The 24,046-nt window shown below is 48.5% G+C and overlaps 1 protein-coding gene across 13 annotated transcripts in view; it reads right to left on the bottom strand.

Moving 5' to 3' along the window:
- The window catches only part of IGDCC4 (immunoglobulin superfamily DCC subclass member 4), an 88,576-nt gene that overhangs the window by 49,523 nt on the left and 15,007 nt on the right, over positions 1-24,046 (bottom strand). For 8 of the 13 annotated variants that reach the window (XM_090149142.1, XM_031587840.2, XM_031587839.2 and 5 more), the window contains one exon: positions 6,823-7,152. In XM_090149142.1, the coding sequence (XP_090005268.1) occupies positions 6,823-7,152 (330 nt within the window). Of the gene's footprint in view, positions 1-6,822; positions 7,153-13,514; positions 13,853-13,960; positions 14,675-18,688; positions 18,786-19,912; positions 20,296-24,046 lie in introns of those variants that run through there. The other 5 variants (XM_090149143.1, XM_090149147.1, XM_090149149.1 and 2 more) reach the window with 5 other exon arrangements.

Below are 24,046 nucleotides of genomic sequence, written 5' to 3' on the forward strand. Positions count from 1 at the left end.
AAACACAAGCGCAGTTTCAGGTTGGCACCATCAAAACAACTTCCTTCTTGTATCCATAATGCTCTTTCCTGTTGTACTCTTTTCATCCTATGAGTGTAAATGAAAGCACTTTGTCAGTCTCCAAAGGCTCAACATGCCTGGAAATGGCATGAAGGGATGCAGGAACCCCTCTAAAAAGATGAAATCTGTCATCATCTCTGTTCTCTCTGCTTCAAGTCAGGTCACCTGTTTTTCTTCCATTCATTTTTAAGTGGCATAATCTAAGCTGACACAATGGAGCCCCAAATTCTCCTTTAGCAGCTTTAGATGAGCCTCCAGAGACGAGAAAACTTACGTGCAAACCATGGGCTACAAACAGCAATGCCACTGCTAACAGCAGCAAAAAGGCTCCATAAATTGCAGCAGACAGCTCCTCACTCTTTGCTATCCCATGTGGTAGCAGGCAGGTGTATTTTATACATTTTGCTAAGAGATGTGGGGTGTTCAGCAAGCCAGGCTCACCCCTGCACATTTTGCCATGAAGGCCAAAGGGGTACAAAAAGGAGCAGTGCTTTTTTGGGTCCCTGGGCTCACCCAGAGCAGCAAGCTGTCCCAAAAGAAAGGACAGCTGGCTACCCCTTCCCCATCCCCTGCAAGATCTGCGTCTGCAAGCTCGAAATGCACTGCTGAGAACCAAATCCTGCCCTACACCTCAAGCCAGCTCCATGCCTGCTGTGCTGGGCTCCAGCACGGCTCTTCAGAAGCAAAGAGCCAAGAAATGCACCCATGACAGATTTCTCATTACGGTGTGGAGGAGTGTGAACCCCGATTAGGGAGGCAGCATCCTGATAGCTAGCAAGGGCTGAGAGCTCAGTGGCTGTAGCACATGGAGTAAACCTTCACTTGCCTGCTGGTGTCTCCTCCAGGTATCTGTCAGGGTGGGACTAGAAAACTGGGCAGCTCTGCCATCATCCCGTTACAGGACATCAGGATAGGGATTGCTAAGGACATCCTGGGAAACAAAACTACTTCAGGAAGCTTTGAGAGGAGCAGCCTACAAAGTCACGCATTGCCTGGGGAAGGACCTTTGTGCACAGAAAGCAACACCAAACCAAGGTAAGAGAAGTGGAAAGGTTTATTTGATGCAGGGCTGATCAAGAACACCAGATCTCAGCAATGGTGAGATTCAGGTAAAGACAGTCTTCCTGGCCAGCTTCATTGCTGCTCCACAAGCATCTCCTGCACCAGCTCAGAGCCATGACCATGGCATGCTGGCATCCTTTGTGATCCTCTTCTGTCACCCAAGGGGTGCCTGGCTGGAGAGGAGGAGGCAGCACATGCCTGGCACCCACAGAGTGGCACAGCCTGGCTCAGAGATGTTCTGCAAGCTCACCGTAGAAGTATTCAAGCAGGGTCCATCCTCCTCCCATAGATGTTCTTGTGGAAAAAAACTTGCTGCAGAAGTTCTGCAGAGTAACAGGGTTCAGTGAAGGGAGGCATGGAAAAAAAAATGCCAGGAGTGAAAAGGGAAGTAAAGCAGATAGATACGACTAAATGCTATTTTCAACTCCTCAGCTAGGATTTAGCTCGCTAAACCCGCTAAAAGCCATGCCCTGCCACAAAACAACTCCCAGCCACGTTGTGCTGGTTTCCCTGAGCACATTAAGGCCACTCAGTAAAAATGATGGACTGCAGGTGAGGAGGTGGAGGAGCACTACAGCGCACTGCCCGCAGAAACGTGCCAAAGCACCACACTGCGCCTTTGGGAGCGGATCACACCACTCCCTTCCCACTCACATGCTCAGCCCAGCTGGAGCCAAGCTGTGTGCCAAGGCTCCCAGCCCGGGGGTGCCGGCAGCACAGGGAACGCTGCAGCCTCCCCCTCTCCCAGCAGCACAGGAGGCCCCGAGCTTGGAAAGGCTGCCAGGCAGCAACACTACACCCAAGGCAGAAAATGCAGCCTATGCAAGGAATTTGGCCTTCTGAAACGGGCTCACTGCTCTCTCACACAGTGCTTTGCCCCCCTAAGTCTCCACGTGCTCATCCCCTGTCTGCTTTCTGTAATTATCCCAAGGTGCTTCTAAGATGGGGGGGTGACTAAAGCCCCCACTGAGATCATATATACTGCCCAGACAAGCTGCTCTGAACTGCTAAATGGGATGGGGAGGCAGCAGGGAGACTGCAGGATTTGCTGTGATTGGTGTGATTTGCCACGGTTCCACAGCGCAGAGGAGGCAGAGCCAGAGCTCGGTCTACAGGGCCAGTTGGCAATGTAGGATCTGTGCTGCCCAGCTTACCCTTACAGGGCACACTCCTACCTCTGTAGAGCCACCGGTTCCCTATCTCTACACCCAACAGCATCCAAAAGTCACAGATCCAGAAGCCTGTACACTGATCTGCTGGAAGTTCTCTGGCCCAACTGGTGGGAAGCAAAGAGACCTGGTGATGCACCTGGTGCACAGAATAAACAGTATCAAATCCATAAAGTAAATCCTTAAAAATACAACCAAATCTCTGTCTTTCAGAGACAGTGTGACACAGAGAACTCTTCTCTGGGGACAGGAGCCCATGCACACACATGTGCACCTCTCCCTGCTGCAGCCTGTGCTGCCAGCTGCAACACCAAACCTCTGCAGCTCTGCCAGCAGCCGCACGGCGCAGGCCCGTTCCCTCCAGGCACAGCAAACGTTTTCATCTGACAGCTACAATTACTGTAATTTTCTAGAACCTCCCTCGCACAAAATGTTTAGGCTGAATTAACAGCTTTAACAAATCTTCACCAATGTAGTTATTAACAGGTAGAAAGCTACACCTTCCCACGACGACAATAACGCCCCTGGTATTTCCATGTGGGAGCGCACACAGCTCAGAGAAACCTGCAAATCTCATCCAGCAGCCCAAACAGGCATGCTTGCACCATGAGCCATGGGGTGCAGGTGGTGAACAGTGACAAGTGTCTCAGCCAGCAGCACATTGGGATGAGCTGCAAAGTGCTGTTGTGTCACACATGTATTCAGTAAAACATGAGCCGACACAGAAGTGACAATGGAAGGGAAAGGATGGAGAGCATCGCAGCATTGTTAGATTCCCCCGGAAGGCACTGCTGGGGCCAAGGCATCAGGGCACCTTCCCATGTGGCAGACCTATGTGTGCTGTCCCCTGCCCATCACTGCTCTGTTGTTTGTCTGTGCTCTCTGGGTCTCCTCTGCTGGCTGTGGCTGTCCCCAGTGATCCAAGCAGTGACCCAGCAAAGTCCCAGGCACTCAAGAGAATGGGCTGCACCCATCACACGCGTGAGTATCTTCTCTGCAGCTCCTGAAGGAGGGCTGCCTTTGAGGCCTTCATCACTCTAGCATGGGCAGAGAGAGCCTTTCATGTCCATGCACGTAACAGCAGGCTTATGCATTTTGGCAGCTCCTGTCAGACAAGAGATGTGGATTTCTGTGCCTCTTTTAGTAATCACCTCCAGCAGCCTACAACTCAATCCCTCATAGTGCTTCCCTGAACACTGCTGCCCTGTCAGCCGGCCAGCCTGCAAACTGCCCAGCCTCTGTCACTCCAGCCCTCACCAGGGACACATCTGTCCGCCCCGATCAGCCGTTCCTAGTCTCCCAACTCACCTGGCTGACACACTCCCTTCCCCGCCAGAGAGCCAGCACAACAATACCAGAGCTGCCCTCAGCTTCTGGGGCTACTGAGAAGGAGTATCTAATCGTGTAGAAGCACTAAGCAAGCAAGAGAGAAGCAAAATGAGTGCCTGAGTGCACTGGTGCTGATAGGAGGGCAGTCTGGCAGGACTTGTCCCAGTCTCCCTGCAACTGCCTTGGCACTGAGTTTAGCAGATGCTGAGACAACCCACAGCTCCAGTCCCACAGTCTCCTTGTGGTCCTTCGCCTATATGGGGCAAGGCAGTGGTGAATGAACAAAGAAACAAGTATGAAAAACCACAGGAGATGACTCGATGTTATGAATACTAAATGTTCTTGTCATCACAGTGCTGTGTGGTGCTCAGAGCCCTACAGCCCAGCACAGGATCTCCCCTGTGCGGGGTATCAGGAGCGCAGGCTGAGGGGAGTGTTGATGTAACCTACCTGCTAAACAGGTTTTCTTCTGCCTGTTATTGATCAGCAGTGCCCAGGGCAGTCAGCACAAAGAATAACTCCATCTACACATAAACAACTTCAGACAGACTGCCGTATTCAACTGGCAGGAAAAAAAGAGCCTGTATGATCCTCATTTGCACCAGCTGAATGCTAATGTGGCAAGCGCCTCTGCCCACCCCATGGAACAAAACACAGCCAGAGAGGCATTTCATTAATAATTCTCTCTCTGCTCTCCATTCAGAAGTGAATGTTATGTCAGGTGCGTTCACTTGCCATAGCAGCACCTTCCCTGTGCAGCTGGCTGTTAAGGAGGCCTACGAGTCCATGGCAGGAGATGAGCTGAAAAGTTCACCCGGAATTCCTTGGTTCTGGGAGGAACCCACAACACTCCTCTGGAAAAATCCACAGGGAGGGAAAGGCAATCCATGTCTGCCTCCCATTTTTGAGACATTTTCACTGTTCTCACTCACGAAACACAAAACAATACACCCAAATCCGTAACAGGAGCACAAAGAGACCCACTGGAAAGGGAATCGATGCCAGTTCAGGGTGACTGAGACTGGGGAAGGAGGAGCTGAATAGACCACCAAGACTCACAATGCCTCTTCCACTCCAAGTCTCCCAGACAATATCTGTATGCAGAATCCCTGACTCCAGTTTGCAAGAACCCTCGTGAGATCCTCAGTGATCTCTGTGTAGCACGGGTGGTACAGCATCATCTGCACGTTCACCTACCATAGCTCTGTGCAAGTTCAAAAGCATCTCAGCCCTAATTTCCCAAGACTGGGAACGTGTTTCAGGCTTGCATCTCACGGCGTGCTGTCTGGCTGCATTTGTCAACATTTACATAGGTCTGCACTAGAGAGAAGTGCTATTGTGTTTGTATTATTTTCTAACCTCTCTTGTTTGGTAGGTCAAGGAATCATTTATTGGCACTCTCATACTTAAAATAGCTTTGGTAGCCATTTCTGAATACAAAAGAATTTTATTCTTGAACAAAGATTCAGTGGCTCAGATCTTAGAGTCTTTTTCTGAGACTGAAATGAAAAAGAGCTTGAAGAGCTCTCTTTCATCTCTTCCATTATAGAGGGACATTTGCCTCACAATCAGTCCCGACACGGAGTGGAGCAGCACTGTTTGACACACAGACAGATGTCTGTCCCAGCCTCAGTGAGCACTACCCTTCAGTGTCTGGTGCTGCCCCTGGAGCTCTGAGCTCCGCACCATGCCGAGATGGGGTAAATTCTGCCTGTGGGAACACCCCACACAGAAAGGGATGATGGCAGAAGGCTGCCTGGGAACACAAGTCCAAAGCCCAGTCTCTGTGGGGAGAAAGGTTTCTATTATGGGCATTTCAGGCTGTGCTGATAAACAAAGATGCCCTTATCTGGGAAGCCATAAGCAGACTACTCTCTCCTGGTGTATAATGCAGTTGGACAACAGGGGGCTGGACACATACTTCCAAATAGGGATGAGCTCAATGACATCCAAGCACCATAAAACCGTTTTGGCTTAATTGGCTTCTTACCACACCTGAAATTAGCAGTGCTACTTTAAGAGAGCATGCTTGGAAACCGACATTCAGGGCACCTGTCCCATCCAGGACCTGCTACCTCCTCTGGCCCCACCAAGCACATGGGGAGCTCTGGCACCACCCCTGCTCACTGTGGCTACCAGCTTGGGCTCTCAGCAGGTAAGTTGCATTAAGCTCCTGCTTTTCTGTCACTTGCTGTGCTAAAGTCAGAGCTAAGATTTCACAAACAAAGGACATCTGAAGAGGAGACATTCAACATCCTGTCTGTCAGAACCCCACAGCGTAGATGAAAGACCTGAAGGCTTCCCTTGGTTCATCAGGTCTTAACTATGTTCACAGTCTATCGTTTTCACAAGACCATATTCAGACCCACTAAAGCCATCAGCATCACCAGACATTGCACACAGAGAAAGCAGGAGATGCCCCTAGAAGGCTGTTCTGATTCTAAGCTAGTGATGGAGAGCGGGTACAAAGGAGAACTGGGACCATCTGAGCACAGCCTGGCCTGCTTCCAGCATTTACTGTCCTCAAGTGGCCACCCCTACAACCATCTCTCAGTGATAACTCTTTCAGTAGCATAACTACGCTGCTCACTCATGGCAGATCCTGATCCACTGCTGCCTCTGGGGTTTGGATGGGACACAGAGCTCGGCACAGTCAAGCAGGGAACACAGAGCACAGCAAAGCATGTTGCCCCACCCCAAACAGGGCTGGTTCTCCCAGCTGCCCCCATGCAAGTAATGCAGGTGCATTCCTGCACACACCATCCAGGATGGATGCACGGGGAATGCAATGGGTGCTTTCTCCCAATTCTTCCCATCACGGTCCCCTTCACACCAGGCAGTGCTCGGGTTCAGAGCAATGCTTCTTAACTATATCCACCACAGCCTCTGCTGGGATTGCCAGAGCTCCATAGCCAGCACTCCTTCTCCCCACCCCCCCCACATTCCCACAAAGTGGTGCTGATGCACGGCTTTGAGGTACTGATTTCCCCACAAAAGCAAACAACATTTTTTGGAGAGCAAGTACGATCCTGGTTTTAATTTGAAGTTCATGGCACTTACCTGGGAGTGTTGCACATGAGAATACCATTGGGTCAAGAGAGACACCACAGCTTATTTGTGGGCTTTCCCAAATCCCACATAGACACCATTAATAGAATTTCAATTCATAGACATTAGAACAGAAAAAACAAGGCCCACTTACTTGAAAATCTGACTGCAGCCGTTTGACTGGTGACTGCCCCTAGGGAGCTGTGGGACACACAGGAGTAATTACCCTCAGCATCAGCTCTCTCAGAGTATTTACTGTCCTTTGCCACAGCCTGTGATGAGATGAAGAGCGATCCATTTGGAAGCACGTGCAGATGTTCCTGCTCCACTAGCGGAAACCCATTCTTCTTCCACGTGATATTGATCACCTGCTCAGCAGAGGCCAGGTTACAGTCCAAAACCACGACTTGGTTTGGCTCCAATATCACCTTTGCAGGACCAGCACTACAGCTCAGCTCCACAGAATCCCCTTCCAACAGCCTCCCTGCAAAGAAAAGACAGCATTTCTTCAGGAGTTGCTCTGCTTGGTTAATAAGATCCCAGTTACACACAAGTGTGGTTAGGGATAAGACATGACATTCAGCCCCATAGTACAGCCAGCACCTCCCACAACACCTGACTTCTCCATCATACATCTTTTGGACTGCAAGCACAGCCTGCACCACCTCTGCTGCTCCCCACCATGCCCAGCAGCAGCCTTTTATCCACGCTTGCTTTTTCCATCCTAGGTTAAAGCACAGAACAACTTCAAGCCAAAGACGATGCAGCACAGGCCCCAACCCCACCTTCACCTGCCACAACTGCCCGTAAGTAGCAAGTACTTCATCCCCCCTGCTCCTTGGAAGGATATTCTTACTGCAAACTGACAGCCCGAGGGGCAGCCCCACATTCTCAGCCAGCTCAAACCCTTGGGTAGCTGTGTGCTGCAGCCGTAGGCAGAGCGCTGAGCGGCCGCTGGCTGAGCTGAGCAGGGCTGGAGCTGGCCCACTTCCAAACCCACGTACTCATAGGAGAGCTCCACCTCTGAAACAAGGCTCAGCATTTCCTAAAAGAATATTGCCATTAATAAAATGCATTTGCCGTTAGAGTTCTCCAGAGACACTAAGTCAATGTTAGCTGGCAGCGCTGCTTCCACACACCAGCAATTTCAATCTCTGCTGCACTCAAACCATCACCATCCACTCTTTTTATGGCTCTGCTCCAAATTATTTTGTCACTGCTCCAATCAGAAATGTTTCCTGCCTCTATAACAAGTTTATCAACACTGGATATGAACCACATGGCTCCCTGCCCGTCTCCTATCGCAGAAGGCTACAGATTAATTTTATAGGAATTCAAACACTCTATTAAACCTGCTACTACCTACTGCTGATAAAAGGGCTGCCTTTTAAAAGCGTGCGAGTTAAGCAAGCAATTAGGGGCAATGACACGCAAAATTACACGTGCAGGGAGATGGAAACTCCGGGTGTCCCGTAAGGAAGAGCCTTGCCCTGCCCACACTTGGGGCTCATTTGGTGCCCAGCCAAGCACACAGGGACAGGTACTCATTAGGAGGCTCCAGCCTTCTCCACGCTTTGCCCTTACCTCCTCTGAACCACCGCTGCCGGCAGCATCACATCAACGCATCTTGAGCATCAGGTGGCTCATGCTTCTTGCCAGGCACTCCTGCTCATCACTCTGCAAGACAGCCTGCATCTCTGTCCTATTTTCTGCCTTCCTCAGGCTGCAATTTTAATGGTATTTTGCTGAAAATACTCCTCCTCTCAGTGAGGCGCAGCGTGCGGGGACAGCTGGCAGCTAGGAATAGAGCACAGCTCTGCGGAGCTGCTTCCTACGCCAGCACAGGTTGGCAAGAAGCAATTATCAGCCTCTCAGGCTTCTGCCTTCTGAAAACCAACCTGCTTGAAGTCCGAGCTGACAGCACCACAGCAGAAGAAATATGTGGTGTTCTTTTTTTAATATGTGATGGTGTTTCTATACCCCTGAATATTGCCCAGATCTTCTCCCCAGAGTCAAAACCCAGTAGGATCCAAGATGCCAGCTGAAAAAAGAAGCACTTACACAACTCAGTGCCAGGCTGCAGACCCAGCTCAGGTCCCTGTGCTGCATCAAGAGAGCAGAAACAGTCACTGGAGGGAAATACATCTGAAGCTGAATGCACAGTCCAGGAACGTGCTCACCAAGGCACATGCTTCACCACGAGCAAGGGAGCCTCCATGAGAAACCAGTGTTCTCTCTGCTTCTGGCACTAAGATTTGGTGCATGTGCTGAGCTGCTTGTGTGAATGCAGTCTCACTGGACAATGACAGGAGGAGGTTGCCTCAATGTTTCACCCCAGTGAGCACATACATGCATAAGATCTTTAAAGAGCAGCAGTCACTCTTTTCCTGGAAACCTGTTCCTACCACACAACCCATTCAGTAACAGCAGCAACTAGCCTCCAGGGTATCAATGTTTCTACTTGCACACATCTACAGCACTGCCAAGCAATGCAGCCTCCATGCAGTGCTGAGAGATACATGAGTGCTCAAACCTCTGCCCTTCATCCCAGGAGCACCATAAGTGCTTCCAGACAAAGAAGCCAAGTAAAAGCCCTGGGTGCTCACAACCTGTGACATCAGGCTGCTCTGACAGGTGAGCATAGACTGCCCTCAGCCACCCAGCCTCTTCAGCCCCCACTACTGCAGGTTTTTGGAGACAAGCCCTTGGCACACACAGAGGTTGGGGCAGCAAGTGCCCAGGACTCAGATGTAGCATTGAAAAAGCTCCAACTACAATTCTGATGTTCAAAGAACTGTATAAGCTCTCCTTGATTAAACAAAACATACCTTCCAGGCTCTGAAAATGTAGGAGGAGGTCTGGTTCAAAACACCGCCCTAAATTAGCAAGCCTGACAATGAGATAAAAACACTTTCAAGGAAAAGGATCAGATGAGAGTAGAAGTGAGATCAAAGACGAATGGAATCAGGAATGTTGAGTGCTTACAGAAGCTGCTGACTCTTTCCAACCTCCATTCTTCATCATTCAGTGACAGAAATAGATACAACCCTGCTCAAACACAGCCCCACGCAGCCTGCTGCTCACCTTCGCCCTCTTACCTACTGGAGGTAATGGAGGAGTGAATGCAGGGAAGCCACCCCACACAGCCACCTGCCTCGTGCAGCAAGCACAGCCACTTCAAGGGAGAGCTGCAGCAGAACAGAGGCAGGCTGCTGAGCCACGAAGACTTCTCACATCTCAGCTCAGGGCAGGTGGTTCAGCTGCAGACCTGTGCTATGGAGCTGGAGAGCTCGTTGCCTTTGGCCACTCCAGGATGCAGCTTCAAACGTTGAAGCCTGGCAGAACTGCAAGTTTTCAGCTCATGGATCTCCAAATTGAGGCCATGAAACCCTGTACAACATTCCCCTATGGAGGGCAACACAGCTTCTACATTCAAAGCAGGCTTTTACATCACAGCATGCAGAGCAACACTCAGAAATTGCCTAACACAACTGAGAACATTTCAAAATAACTCTTTGGAAGATAAAGTAGGGAAAAGGGGACCAAAAGCAGAAAGGGGATTTAGTGGGAAAGAACAGAGATGTCTGTGTCCGACCAGTCTCAGGTAACAGGCAGAGCTCACACCAAGCCTCACTAAGGCCAGCAAATCACTGAGCTGTCCCAAGGCAGTCAGTAGTGGCTCAGGACTATAAATATATATGCTAATACACACATACACATAGGTATATGCAGCATCTATATGCACACAGTTCTGCAGGAACATAAACATACTGAAATATTAACATGCCCTGAAATGGAGGGCCTTCAATACAGCAAGGTAAGTGGTTTGCTCCCATGAAAACCACATTCTCCTCTGACTCCAGGTGTTTTATTCTCTCCCATGTTGCCAACACCAAGGCTACAGTACACACAAAAACAGCCCAAAAGATAACAAGTCCTTTTCTCCCAATCTATTTCATCACTTCCTCACTCCCACTACCCATCCATCCACTTCTGCTGCCCATGCCTAGTGAAAAAAAAGGCAGTGTCTCCTGTTGAGCAGCAACGCCCCCCCTCCCCCCCCCAAAAAAAAAAAAAAGAAAACCCACCCACAAAGCAGGGCCTTGCAGACAAACACAGGCTGTAAAATCTTTAAGGCACAGCCCCTGCCAGCAGCAGCCTTCATTCCAGACCCTGCACAGGCAGCTACAAACCACGTTAAAGCAGCCAACATCTCCTTCCCAAAGCACGCATCTCAACGCACAGCCAAAAACAACTCCTATATCTCCTTTCCTTTGCACCAAATGGAGGCAGAAATTGTCTGACTTACTATTGAGCAAAGGGGAAAGAATCAGTTCTCCTCCTTTCGTGATTACAAAACTGTAAATAACCAGGTGAAGTGTGAGCTAGCTACACAGCGAGGTTTGACAGATCCCTGACATGCAATTACTTGGTCAGAGGCAGGGCCCTCAGAGCAGTGTTTTCACATCAAGAGGTGCAGTACTCTAAGCCCATAAATCTGGTGGGAGCTTGCACTCCATGTCTGAGCCCAGCACAACACACCACTGGCTTCTATTTGCAGTTATTTCCCTGCCCAGGGGTTAACCACGCAAAGCAAGGAGGAAAGACCTACACAAGTGAGATGCTTGTTCTGGTGAAATTTTGGCTATCAGCAGTAAGCGTGTCCTTGAGCTCTGTTACATGGCACAAGCAAATAAAAGGTTACTGTTCAACAGGAGACCAGTAGCTTTGTTTGGAGATGTCCCAGCTTCAAACATGGCTCTGCCATTAAATCACCAGACAAACCCATCCCTGCTGGGCAGCACAGCTTTTCTCTAGCTGGTCACAGCACCTCCTCACCACGGCCACAACCTTATCTCCATCCAGCAGCCCCTCACCACAGCCACAGCCCTGACCCCACTCCAACAGGCTGTCCCAAAGACAGACAGAAAGGCAGTGTCTGGGGGAGATATACCATCTTGTTGGACAAACCAGCTGAGCAAGAGGAAGCCAAGAAGGTTTAAGCACCTGCAAGGTCTTCTTCAGGACTGAGCCAGGCACAGTAGACATCAAGCCAAGTTCCAGGCACTGTCAGGCTGCACCTCACCACATTCACTTATGGCTACATCCAAGCAGACACCCCAACACTTCACACACCCCCAACACTTGCCCACTGAACCTACTACGTCAGCTGACTCAGTAGAAGAACCTCTCCTACTCTTGGAGCACCAAGACCAAACACTGCTACTAGTGGCACAGCCATCTGATGTTCTGCAGCAGAACCTAGACCCTCACCTACTGCCAAAGGAGCCCCAAATCTGGGTGGGTCCCAGGGTCCCAAGGCACTACTGGCTCTGTAACCTACCCCAGACCGCTCTGACTGGCTGGCAATTGCAAGGTTTAGATCTTCACTTCAAGTGCAGGGCAGGCATCTTCAGCACAGCTAAAACTTAAGGCCAAAGCCATTTAAGCAGAGCTGCTGACAGCCTCCAGCACCTCTAAACAAAACTCTCAGTGCCTCTAACCCAAAACAAATAAAGTTGCACCAAGCCAGACAGGACCCGCTACAGCACAGGCTGTACAGGGAGATTAATACTTCACAGGGAGCAAAGTACAAGGGTTTCGAATCTGACACACTTCCAGAGCTGACATCACTCCTGGCTCTTGGCAGCCAGAGATTTTCCTGGGGAGCTGCTATGTTGCAGGTCCCACGGGCTGGAGCCTGGCCAGCACGTTTCCTATTCCACACACATCTGGCACTTTGGAACCCTTGTGCACCTTGCAGAGCTGCAGCCAAAGAAAACCTTCCCAGGAGCAAGGAAAGCAGCTCAGGCAGCGCGGGCAGAGCACTCGTCATCGTGTGTGTTCTGTGGGATACGGGGCTGCAGAAGGGCTGCTCCCCACATCCCGCATCCTGCAGGAGGTGGCAGGCATTCAAGAGGCAGTTTAAGCCTCTGTGCTGTCACCCCTCTTAACTTATGTATTTATTTTGGATGCTGAGCTTGTGGAACTCAACAATGCAATTAATCTCATTCAAGTGGGAGTGAACAGCACCAAAGAAAGAGTTCAGTTATTACTTAACAAAGGGCTTTCCTAACTATCAGCAAGTCAACTACCGTGCTATTGTTCTGCTGCAACCTCACCTTCTGCTGATGCTCTTCAGACACTCTTAGAGCCACAGAAAGACTTTAATTTCACACTAACTCAGAGAGCAACTGTGCTTCAGTGCATTCCCACTGCAGAGCGAACACTCACCCAGGCAGCACGAGGGGCTCTCAGTCCATTTCCTGTCATGGACGGCACTACAGCCTTTCCCAGCAGCCCAGCACTGCGAGCAGCCTGCATGCAACATCACGGGGGCAGGGGAACAGCAACAACACCCCCTTCCTACAGCTCCACTTCACTTAATTATAGACATCTTTGCATCTAACGGTTCTTTACGAGGCTTGGTGGCTTTGGGACATCGATCCTAACCCATCCACTTCACAGCAGTCCATTATTATATTTTCACATGTATACAAAGCCCTTCCATTTAAAAGTTAAATTAATCATAATTCATCGATTTGTTGTAGCATGCTCTAAATGCAGTTCTCCCTAAAGAACCGTGCTGGGCAAGAGCCCCTTGGCTTTGTTCTGTTCATATTCCTGCTTAAAAACAAGAGAGCAGAAGGGATGGCATGAAAAACAACAACACTATCTGAAACAAATGCGATGTCACATTGCTGCTTACAGGCTGTATCTGAAAAGCCTGATTTTATCTAAAGCTGTAATTAAGGTAAATAGGTTAATGACTAGACTCACTTAGATAAAAGCAAAGGCTGCTGAAGCCCCTGGTAAATGAATATTGTGTGTATAAATATCACATACCAGGCATCAAAGAAATAAAGCAGCTGAAAAGGTTTCCATCTAAGTGTTTTAACGATGCTTCTGATGCTCCAATTGCTGAAGCCAGCTGCAGCTGCTCCTTTCAGCCACCCGGGACCACAGCCACTGGCCTGCAGTGGATTGTCACCCTGCTGACTCCAAGGTGGCCTTAGAGTCCAACCACTGCAGGGCAGAACCAGTTTCTAGGAAGGACCAGACGCTCTCATGCTTCTGTGCAAGATCAGGCTGGCCAAAGCATCTACAGATTGCAACGACCAGTAGGGATGAACACAAAACCAGCTCTCAGCTGAGCGTGGGTTCAACAAGATGTGTGTTATTCCCTGCAAACAGATAGTTCAAAAAGATTAAGCAAATCAATAGCACTAATAATTTATTCATTGTGTTGAACTGTCAATAGCAATCATAATGCTAGAGTGCCTGACTCTTACACGAAGGTGAAGCCTTTCCATTTCCTTCTCTCTGATCCCAGGAAGGCTTTTGAAACAGCAGCTGAAGTCCAAAGTGGGCTCTGCAGAAGCCTCTACCTTCAAGCTGTCATCCTCCTCTTTTCATAAGCCAATGAGACAGAGCTGAGATGACCTCTGCAGAAGCTGCTGCAAGCGTGGGATGCGTGGTGAGCTCAGGACAGAGCTTTGGGTTCGCATACATACATTTATAGCGTAGAGGCATATTAAAATTACAAGCTTGAACAAACACACTGGAACAATAACACATCAGAGTCCTGTAATTGGGCCCTGAAATATACTTAGCGAAAAATACAGACCAGCTGCAATGTTGGAAATGCTCCTAATGCAATCCAAGGTAATTATTGGTAACAGACCATCAAACAAGTGCATTAATATGCTCTGATCAGAGGGAGAATCAGATGGGCAGTCTGGCACAGCAGCCTGTACCTGCAAATTATGTAAATGATTGGAAAGAGCAAAGCCCCAAAGCCCTAGAAACACTAACTGTAATGAAAGTTATTAAATGCTATTTTTGTTATCCGCTGGTGTTAACATTATAGGGCCCATTTGCCGAGGTAACTGTAATTTTGCTGCTGAGCAGCAGGCCAAGCTGAATAAGCCTGAGATTTGCCATTTTAAAGGGCTCCATCAAGCTAAAATGACTGCCTGGGATTTGCATGATTTCCTGGACAACATTTAAACACTTGCGGCATTTTTTCACCGACGTTCGAAAGGAAATCCACTCACGTTGCTTTTGTTCGAGGCAGAAGTTCCTGTTTTTATTCCACGCACACGTTTGATCTGCAAACATCACAGGAGAGTCTGAAAGGATCTCCTGTTACAATGTTATCTATTTCTGCACTTGAACTATTTAAGTCAAGCATATTTTTAGGTCATACTTTCATCCTTCAATGAAAGCTAAAAACATGCAGCACGATACAATCTGCAGTAATGCCTCTTGAGAACATCAACTAGAAAGTAATATTATCAAACAGAGGACACAAAGCTCTTTCACCTATGGGCTACAATTACAACTCGAGTAGGTTCTGTGCTGTTTTCCTCAGTTAGCAATTTTACATAATCCACAATGTAAATAAAAACACACTGGATGGAACAGCATCCAGAGAACGCATCATCCCTCAGTTCTTCAGCACCCCACAGAGCAGCACTGTGCTCAGTTTCAAACCTTGGGTGAAGAAATGAAGGCGCAGAGGAGCGACACAACACGGGGATGTGCTGCAATCGATGCAAACGGCCCCAAGCAGGAGGGGACACAGCTCAGCAGTGATATCCACACGCAGGATGCTGCGGCCCAGAGCGCAGCCAGCTCTCCTGAGCATTTCCACTATTTGCACTGAGCTCAGAAAATTAAAATATTTTACGGTTAATGGTTGGAACAGGACCTGTGAAGTCCTCCTCGCAGCCCCATTTACAACACAAACGCCAATGACAGAGCAGCAGATGGTCAGAAACACTCCCCCAGAATATTCAGGCGATTCTACTTGAATCCATGCCCAAATCATTTAAACTTAATGGATTCTTTCATTAACAACCAAAGAAAGGGAATCTGGTTGCCAGGACATTAAAATCACTTTTTCAATTATACCGTTATAAAATCGAACAAATTAGCTGTAATTCTTAGCTGAAGCCTAAATGAAAGCACGACTTTATGAAAGAAATGAAAATTGATTTGGATTAGTGGGCATCGAGGGCTTTTTAAAAATTAACAAGATTCTTATGACTTCATAGCCTGGACGGATTAGCTGGAGGGTTTGCTGCCCTGTGTTTGGTACCTGCCAAGGCACCGCAGCTGGCCCCGCTGCATCTGTTACAGTGGGTTCTATTTAGACCAAGGGAAGAGGATGCAAAGATTGAAGCTGAAACCCAACGTGTGGGGAAGCTGTGTGGTGCCCAAATTCACCTGTCGGACCTGGCCCAGCTGGGTCTTGGCAAAAAGTAGGGAAATCAGAACCTCTCAGCTGTAGCAGGACATGGACAGCTGGCTGTATTACTTTGTTTGGGGTGGTCTCACTCCAGGATCAAGGCAAAAGTGCATTGGATGCTTCACAAAAAATGAAAAGCAAGCCCAAGATACTTGCTGCAAAGAGCACATGAGCTTAATGCAGACTATTTACAACTCCCCCCCCCCCAAAAAAAAAAAAGAACACCAAAAAATACAAAACAACAGGTAAGGGTAACCATGGAAGCACCAGAAAGTCATTCAAAAAGGATAAAGGAGCTGCACCACTGGGCACCAGATACAAGGGAAGTACAACACAGAGCAGCAGGATCACACTATGAAGGAAGAAAGATGATCTTTGTATTGTATATTACAATTTTAATGAGAGACATTTGCTGCTCTGACAAACCCAGGAAACCTAAGGGATGTTCTAGAGAGCACTCTGCTGCAGGGGAGTTGAAGACAGAAAACAAACCTTCAGGATTTTATACGTGCACTGGACCAAGCGTTGAGAACTTATTTTTTTAATTAAAGAGGAAGGCAGCACTGCTGGAAACAATTCTGAGCAGGACTGAGAAAGACAGGATGTTCCAGCACACACTGAACCCCACACATCTCCAGGGCAATGCAGTGCTGGGAGCACCTGGCAGCTGGCAGAGCTGTTCCCTCTGTAAGGTAAGTGCAGCAGAACATTTCAAAACCAATTTCATGAATTCTTGCAACACAAAGCACTTTCAACGATCCCCCTTTACGAGTCAGCATTTCATATTTAGTTATTTTCACTCTTTATTGCAACATGGTGGTTGACAATTTGCATCTGTAAAAGCTGGCCTGAAAAGTTAATCTTTGGACAATTCTGAATGTTATTTCTTTGCCATAACCACGCTGATTTGTCACCCTGCATCTGGCCTTCTGATATGCCACAGGGTATGTTCCAACAAGTACAGAGCTCTTCCCTCTGAGCCAGGCTCTGTAATGCAGCCCACAGGGCTCCACACGCTTGTTTGCAGTTCTTGTATTTAAGAAAACATAAGCACACATTTTAATACAGAACCTATCAAGCTCCACGTGCCTGAGAAATCTCTAGTGATCTGAAAAACAGGACCCCGTGATTTTCTGATACAACAAACAGCAGGTTTTACTGTAGTAGAGTAGCAACTACATAGCCAAAGACACTGTCTGCAAGTAAGAGTTCATGTCTTGCTTAGGTTTGCTGTTTGAAAAGCCTCAAGGCAGAGCAGTTTAAGAAAGGACAGCCCCAGATGAGGCTACCACTGCCAGTGACCTCTCTGCAAGGCAAAGCAGAATGGCTTCTCCAAACTGATGCTTTAGGCTGAAAATGACTTAAGCAACATTGCTTTACTTCTACACTGCTGCAATGGAACAGGAGAGAGCACTCATCAAATTACTGTGCTTTTGCTGAATGGCAGCTAATGCCAGGGTAGGGAACAGTAATTTCCAGCTAAAAGCATTGGACCTTCCTGACCCAGCCAGCCAGCACAGATGAGCACACTCGACCTTACCTGGGAAATCTGCCCTCCCAAGCTCACTGCCCACTGGCAGAAGCTGGCACTTCTCACCACACTGCACACACACCAGCACCTCTCTGTCCATCAGCTGGGATTTAAAAGTGCCTATGGGGCCTTCTGCACATCCATTGATTGCCTAGGAGAAGCAGCTTATTATTATAATTATTAGTAACAATTATACAACTATTATATATGTTAATATATGTCAACAGAATAAGAATATTAACATATTCTCTACAGGGTATTCCACAGAATTAATGAGATCTAGTAATGAGACTAGCCTCTCTGACATCTCACTGATGCTTATTCCTAACCAAGCAACTGAATTCAGCACGCATCTGCTCAGGGAGAGCTGGGCTGCAGCTAACTCGGTACCTGTAGGTCAAAAGGACACGAATGCTGATGAACAGAGGTTTGTGTCTCATTTGGAGCAGTGATGGAAATGGTAGACATGCATTTGCTTGTTAGCCGTGCTATCAAGCTAGTACCCTCTTCCACAGGAACTGGCAGACAGTTCTGAGCAACCACGTCTCTAACCACACCAGCTGTCTGCTGCAGTGAATGCCAATCAGCCCCTGAGAGCTCTCTGCCTTTGTCATATTAATTCAAGCGCTTCACAGGGCTGTCCCTATTTGCAGTCCCACCTCTGCTCCAAGACCTTCAGGCTTGGCATGCTGCAGGATGAAGAAGAAGATTCCAGTGCTGTTACCAGGACACAGCTCTGTGAGCGCTTTTAGCAGGGCTTCCCATCCTCTGACACCTTCCCATCACTCTCAGGAGACAAGGAAAGAGAAACAAGCTCTCTCCAATGCACTGAGATCAGGAGCAGCTCCAAATCCAGAGAAGTGCTCTCAGGACAGCCTCAGGAGTACACAGGACACCTGCAGTACTGTTTTGCAGCCTGCCTCCTCTGCAAGCTGGGCAGCTCTGGAAGAGCAGACAGCTCACATCATTTCAGCAGCAGACCCTCAAAGCTCCTACTCTGGTGCATTGAAACCAGCAGCAAAATTCCTCCGGACTGAGGATGGAGGACTTGGCCCTAGAGAAGTTCAGAACAAAAGCAGAAGCAGCATCTGTGCTCACCCATGAGACACACAGAACATGATGCTGCCTCCCAGAGAACGATTTCAAAGCTGCTCTCCTTGCAGCCCCCACCTCTGGGCCCGCTTTGGCCCGCTTCTGTCCTACACTGGGTATTTGCATGGATACAAAGAGCCCCACCTCTCAGCTGCTCATCTCCACCTGCTGCATACCCTTCCCCAGCAGAGGACAGACTACACAGAAGGCCTGTTTGCATGCAGACAGCCTCCAAGGAGCCCTGCAGAGGAACAAAAGCGTGTGAGCATCTCACACTGGGAAGAGTTCATTAGGAGATGTGGGGCATCTTCAGGGAAGGTCAGTGTCTGAGATCACGCTGAGAACATGGCCAGCCAGGAAAAGCCCCGTGAGCCCTGGTACCCTCAAACACATGGAAGCGGGCAGGAGATGGTCAACAAGAGACTCGGTCTCTCCCCAAGAGGACAGTAGTCACAGCAGGTTAAGAACCTCTCTGAGGCTCTTGGCCCTCACTCTTCCTGTGATTTTTTGGCCCTTTCATACACACGTTAGCACTGTCCTGGCAGGTCAGTTCTGTGGACGCCCAGCCAACAGGGAGGCTGCCAGCACCCAGCTCTGGGTACCTCGGAGTGTGAGCCAGACAGCACTGTCAAAGGGCAAAGAATACACTCTGCAAACAAAGCCTCTTTGTTCCTCTAATTTTGTTCCAGTTAAGTCAGTTCAGCTGTTCCATATAACCAGTCAAAAACATTCAGCATTTCCCAAAGTATTTTAAGACTTCAAAGTTGTAAGTTTTGTTTTTGACACTTTAAAACTGCAATAGCTTTTTTTTCTTTACAGATTTTTTTTTGTATTAAAAAAAAAGCTGTTTAATAAATTAAGCTTTAAAACAACCACCGCTGCTCTGCTTTTATCATGCCTTCAATTAAAATATTGTTTCTTGAAGACAGATAATGACTTCTGAAGAAAAAAAAACAACAGAGTGTTACACTGAGAATGTTTTCAATGGATTCCATTTGTTAAAACTTACAATTAAAACCAAACTCCAAGTGGGACAGGCTCAAAACCGGGGCACTGTAAGTTGGCCCATGTCATTTATCTGAACTCAGCACTTTCCAGCCTTAAAGGAATGTATTTACCCCCCAAAATAAACTCACATCCATAGCCACTGCTGCGATCCTGGCAACAGAGGACAGCCACCCTCTGAAAGAGCCAGATTTGCCCTCGAGGTGGGACCGTGACCCCGAGGGAGGTGGGGAATGGGTGCTGGGGGACACATGGGTAACCACGAGCCCTGTGAGTCTGGAAGGAGATGCTTGCAGTTATCGAGGTTCAACAGAAGCAGTAGCAAGGGTGAGCACAAGCAGCTAACAGCTCTGCAGCACTCACCCATGAGGAAAACGCAGGAAAAGCACTGCTTAGATGAGTGCTCGGCAGCTCAGCAGACGGGAGCTGATCGGGAGCAGGCTGTTCCAGAACAAACCTTTCTGCATAACCCCGGCAACAGACCTGACCTTTTCATCTACAAAAAGCAGTCAACCACCGCTGAGCTCATGAATGTGGGAGATCTGCCCCCACAACTTGTTTTGTTAGCAGCACCGGGGCCAAGGCAGCACTGACAGTGATTGCCTCGTGTCAGGAAAGAGCCAAACAGCTCAGGGACCAGAGCTGGGCTGAAACCAAAGCTGCCCCAACTCTCCCTGCGTAACGTGAGTTACGCACTGACCCCACACGGAACCAGAACTTGAGTCTTCAAAAGCAAAGAAAAGAAGGTTATAAAAACTCATTAGCTACTTGTGCTTACAACAGTGCTCTTCTGCAAAGCTGTAAACATGGTGGGTGTTGGGAAGTGAGCACACCTCTGAGAGCCTCTTACAGGCAGCGCTGGGATGGACTGGGCCGGGCCAGCTTCGCAGTGCCAGCAGCACAGGCACTAATCCCTTCGTTTTGAGGCCAAAGCTCCGCTCACACAGTTCACAGTGCAACCCACAACCAGCTGTGTCAGCACAACCCAGAGAGCAGGATCAAGCAGCCGTGGGGAGGGAGCTTTTAAGCCCGCAATGCTGCCAAATGCTTCATATCACAGCCCTGCCTATTTGCATTTCTGCCTTGGGCCCCATCTGTAGCTTCCCATCCATGTAAAAGCTGTCCCCAGGGAGAAGGGAGGCCACTGTCCATTTGTTCAATGCGTCTCAGGCGCATCCAGTTTCAAATGAACTAGGTGGTAAAACCCCCAGTGATAATCTCTGCAATGTAATTCTGAAGTTTTTGGCACCTGGGGGCAGAGAAAAGCCTGGTCCAGCGGCTGTGCTCAGGCAGTGCCAGCAGTGCAGCCTCCCAGCCCTCTGGCAAGCAGTTCTGCCTCTTACCACCTCCAACACAAGTACTTCACTCTTCTCCACTTATTGGGAAACAATGATTTACACTTCAGTTGAGGTGATCTTGTAAGGTAGGTCTCCAAATGCAGCCTCACTTAAAATCAGTTAGCAATAAGAACATAAGGAATAAAATAAAACATGGCTACATCCCATGGCAGAAGCCTTAATGGGCTGTATTTTTAGCCCTGGAACAACCTGAAAGCCAGCGCTGACATACTGCAACACCGAAACTGTGTCACTGCAAAGCTATTTCATTACAAGCCACAGCTCTTCTTGCACAGACAATTTCTTTCATGAGCCCAAATGAGTTGGTGCAAAGTTTGCCAGCATGCACATGTGTATGGCAGCCAGAAACGAGCCCAGAATGCCATTTAAAATTGAGAATCAGGAAAAAGAATCCAAGAAATGCAAGCGACCAGTCCCTTTCAACACACACATCTCAACAGAGGTCACTGCAGTGACTTGGGGCTGGAAGAGGGCCAAGGCACCATGCAGGCTCCTGTCCAAGGTGGCACCCAGCCTCCCTGCTGGCAGCAGGAGCAGAGGAGCTCAGGCTGAGACCACACATCCTCCTCCTGAGCCTCCTGGTACTGCAGCGATGAAGTGCCCCACGCAGAGTGCCACTGAGTTCCACACCAGCCTCCTGCTGCACCTGAAGCCCTTCCCCCTGCCCCTGAGGGAAATGACAATGACCTTTCTGATTTAGTACGACAGAGCAGCTCTGACAGGCTGCAGGCTGGGCTGGGAGCAGCTGAACATCCTCCTGTTCCAAAGAATTGTAGATCAAAAACCTGCTCCGGATGAAAAGCTTATGATTCAGACAGCACACAATAAGCAAGGAGTAACGCTGGTCGTGCATGGTTTGCAGCGGCTGTAGTGTGGATGGCCTGCAAGCCTGAATCTCCAAAGACTTCAGTGGCTCTCAGCCTGCAGAGAAACTGTACTGTGCTCTTCTGAAAGCTGCTCAGCCCTGCACGATCCTGGAAGAACTGGAGTGAGAGCACCCACACAGTCCTTATCTCCCTCATTAGGAGGGAAAGAAGTTGCTCAAGGATCTAAAACTGGCTGCTCCTCCAAATGAGTTGCAAAACCATCTCAGGAAAGGTTTGTTATCTGCCAGCAGCCCAAACCACTCCTACCCACAGGATAAAAAAGCCATTAGTACCAGCAATGAGACTGTTACATTGTTGTTTTACATGGCTATAACTTAACAGTTCCTCACTGTTTACTTAAGGAAATCTCTTGAAAGGTCTATAAAATTATACACTCTTGATACAGTCTGAAAACACTGGCATACACAGGGATTTCTGTTCTTTATTGCATCCCATTCCCAAACTAGTAAACACCAGCTTATAGGAAACATCTCTTGCTTACTGAAACTAAGTTGCATGAGGATATTTTAAACAAAAATAAGGTGGGAGGCTGAAGGGAACTGACAGATTATGTTTTCCACTTTCATTTTGCCTTGTGTCTAAACAAACAGTTCCTAACAGCTTTGTTTTCCAAACCAACTTTCTCCCAGCTGCTGCCTGGAGCTTCAGAAAAGGAAAGCGATGCTCAAACCCTGCAAGAGTTATTTGACTTCATGCACTCACTTCACTCAGTGGATACACAAACCATGGGGAGCGTTACCAGGAGGAAGCAATGGCCTTGCAGAGGCTGGAAGACTTCAGCTACAAAGCAACAGCAGCAGGACTCAGTCAGAGCCTGGGCCATGCAGAGGGCACACGGGGCAACCTGCCCTTCGCTGAGCTCTTGTGCCAGCTTACTTGCCAGCTTGGAAGAGTGCTCTGAACTCATACAACATAATTAAGGGCAGCACAGAGACACTGACCGAAAGAAGATCCAAGAAACTGTGTTAGGGTTGAGCACATCTAATGTTTCTGTGTTTTGCTTTATCTGAAAGATCAAAGATCTTAATCATCAAAGATCTTTCTCATCCCTCTGCCTTCAGCTGCTGATCAAGGATTACATTCCTGCCCTCCTCTCCCTTCTTGCTACACGGTTTAGTGTTATTTAGACTGTATATATCTCAGAGCTCCTTGCCTCCACAAGAGATGTGACAATGCTGCTAAGGCTTTAGAACATGAATAGCTGTCGTATTAATAGAACTTTGACCCCCATTTCATTCAAATATCAGAAAATTCCTCGGATTTGACCATAAATGGAGATACGTCTCCATCAGAACCCCAGAGGTGCTGTGCAAACACATGGCTCTCACAGCCCTCGCACACACATCACTGAAACTTGCCCCATCTAAGCCTCAGATTACAGGCCTGTTCTGCATACTCCTAAAAAGAAAGAAGGGAAAATCTCAAAGCCCTCCACACCTGGGCTGCCAAAGTTATGCACTGAGAGCTTCCTGCCTGGACAGCTATCAGCTTTATGGCCACAGATGGGTCTCAGCCCATGTGCTCCTGCAGGGAACCCCACACAACCAGAGAACACCATTCATGCACCAGCCCTTCCCTGGGGCCCTTTTCTCCCACCCCAGCACAGCAGCTAACTCTCCCTGACAGCACACGGATTTCACTGCTACTCACAGCACAAATAAGGTAATTAGGCTGAAATCTTCAAAGCCCTGCCATTGCTGTCGGTAATGAGATTCTGCAGTTCACCTGAAAATAAAGCAGGGATATGAAGAATGGGCTTTACCTGCTCCACTAACAGCCTGAGCTCTGACTGCAGAGCCATGAGCCCAACAGCCTGGTCTGGCTTCGAGGCCACTCGTAGCTAAGAAGTCCACGTGCAAATACAAACCTTAGAAAGAGCAGCATTCACACAAAGAAACCAATGGCATGACACATTTGCCAGTAAAACACAAGCTACAAGACGACAAACTGATGTTTTAATCAGTGACAGCCCTTTTATCTTGCTGTGTTCCATGCAAAAAGGTGGCACATCGCATCTCTACTCTTACCTAAAAAACCACCTGCCAAGAGAAAGAGCAAAGAACCCTTTTGCTGGGGTGGTGCTGCTATGACACACACCCCAATGCACATTCATTCCTCAAACTGAGCTTAAAACTTTCACAGCAAAGACCCCAGGATGTATTTAAAATTATTGATTGAATGCTTTTGTTGGAGCATTTTTGCTCACAGTGTCTTGACAGGCTGGGGTTCAACCTGGAGTCTTTGTTCTGGAC

Source organism: Phasianus colchicus, chromosome 12 (assembly GCF_987193195.1).
Source record: "Phasianus colchicus chromosome 12, bPhaCol1.hap1.1, whole genome shotgun sequence".
Lineage (NCBI taxonomy): Eukaryota > Metazoa > Chordata > Aves > Galliformes > Phasianidae > Phasianus > Phasianus colchicus.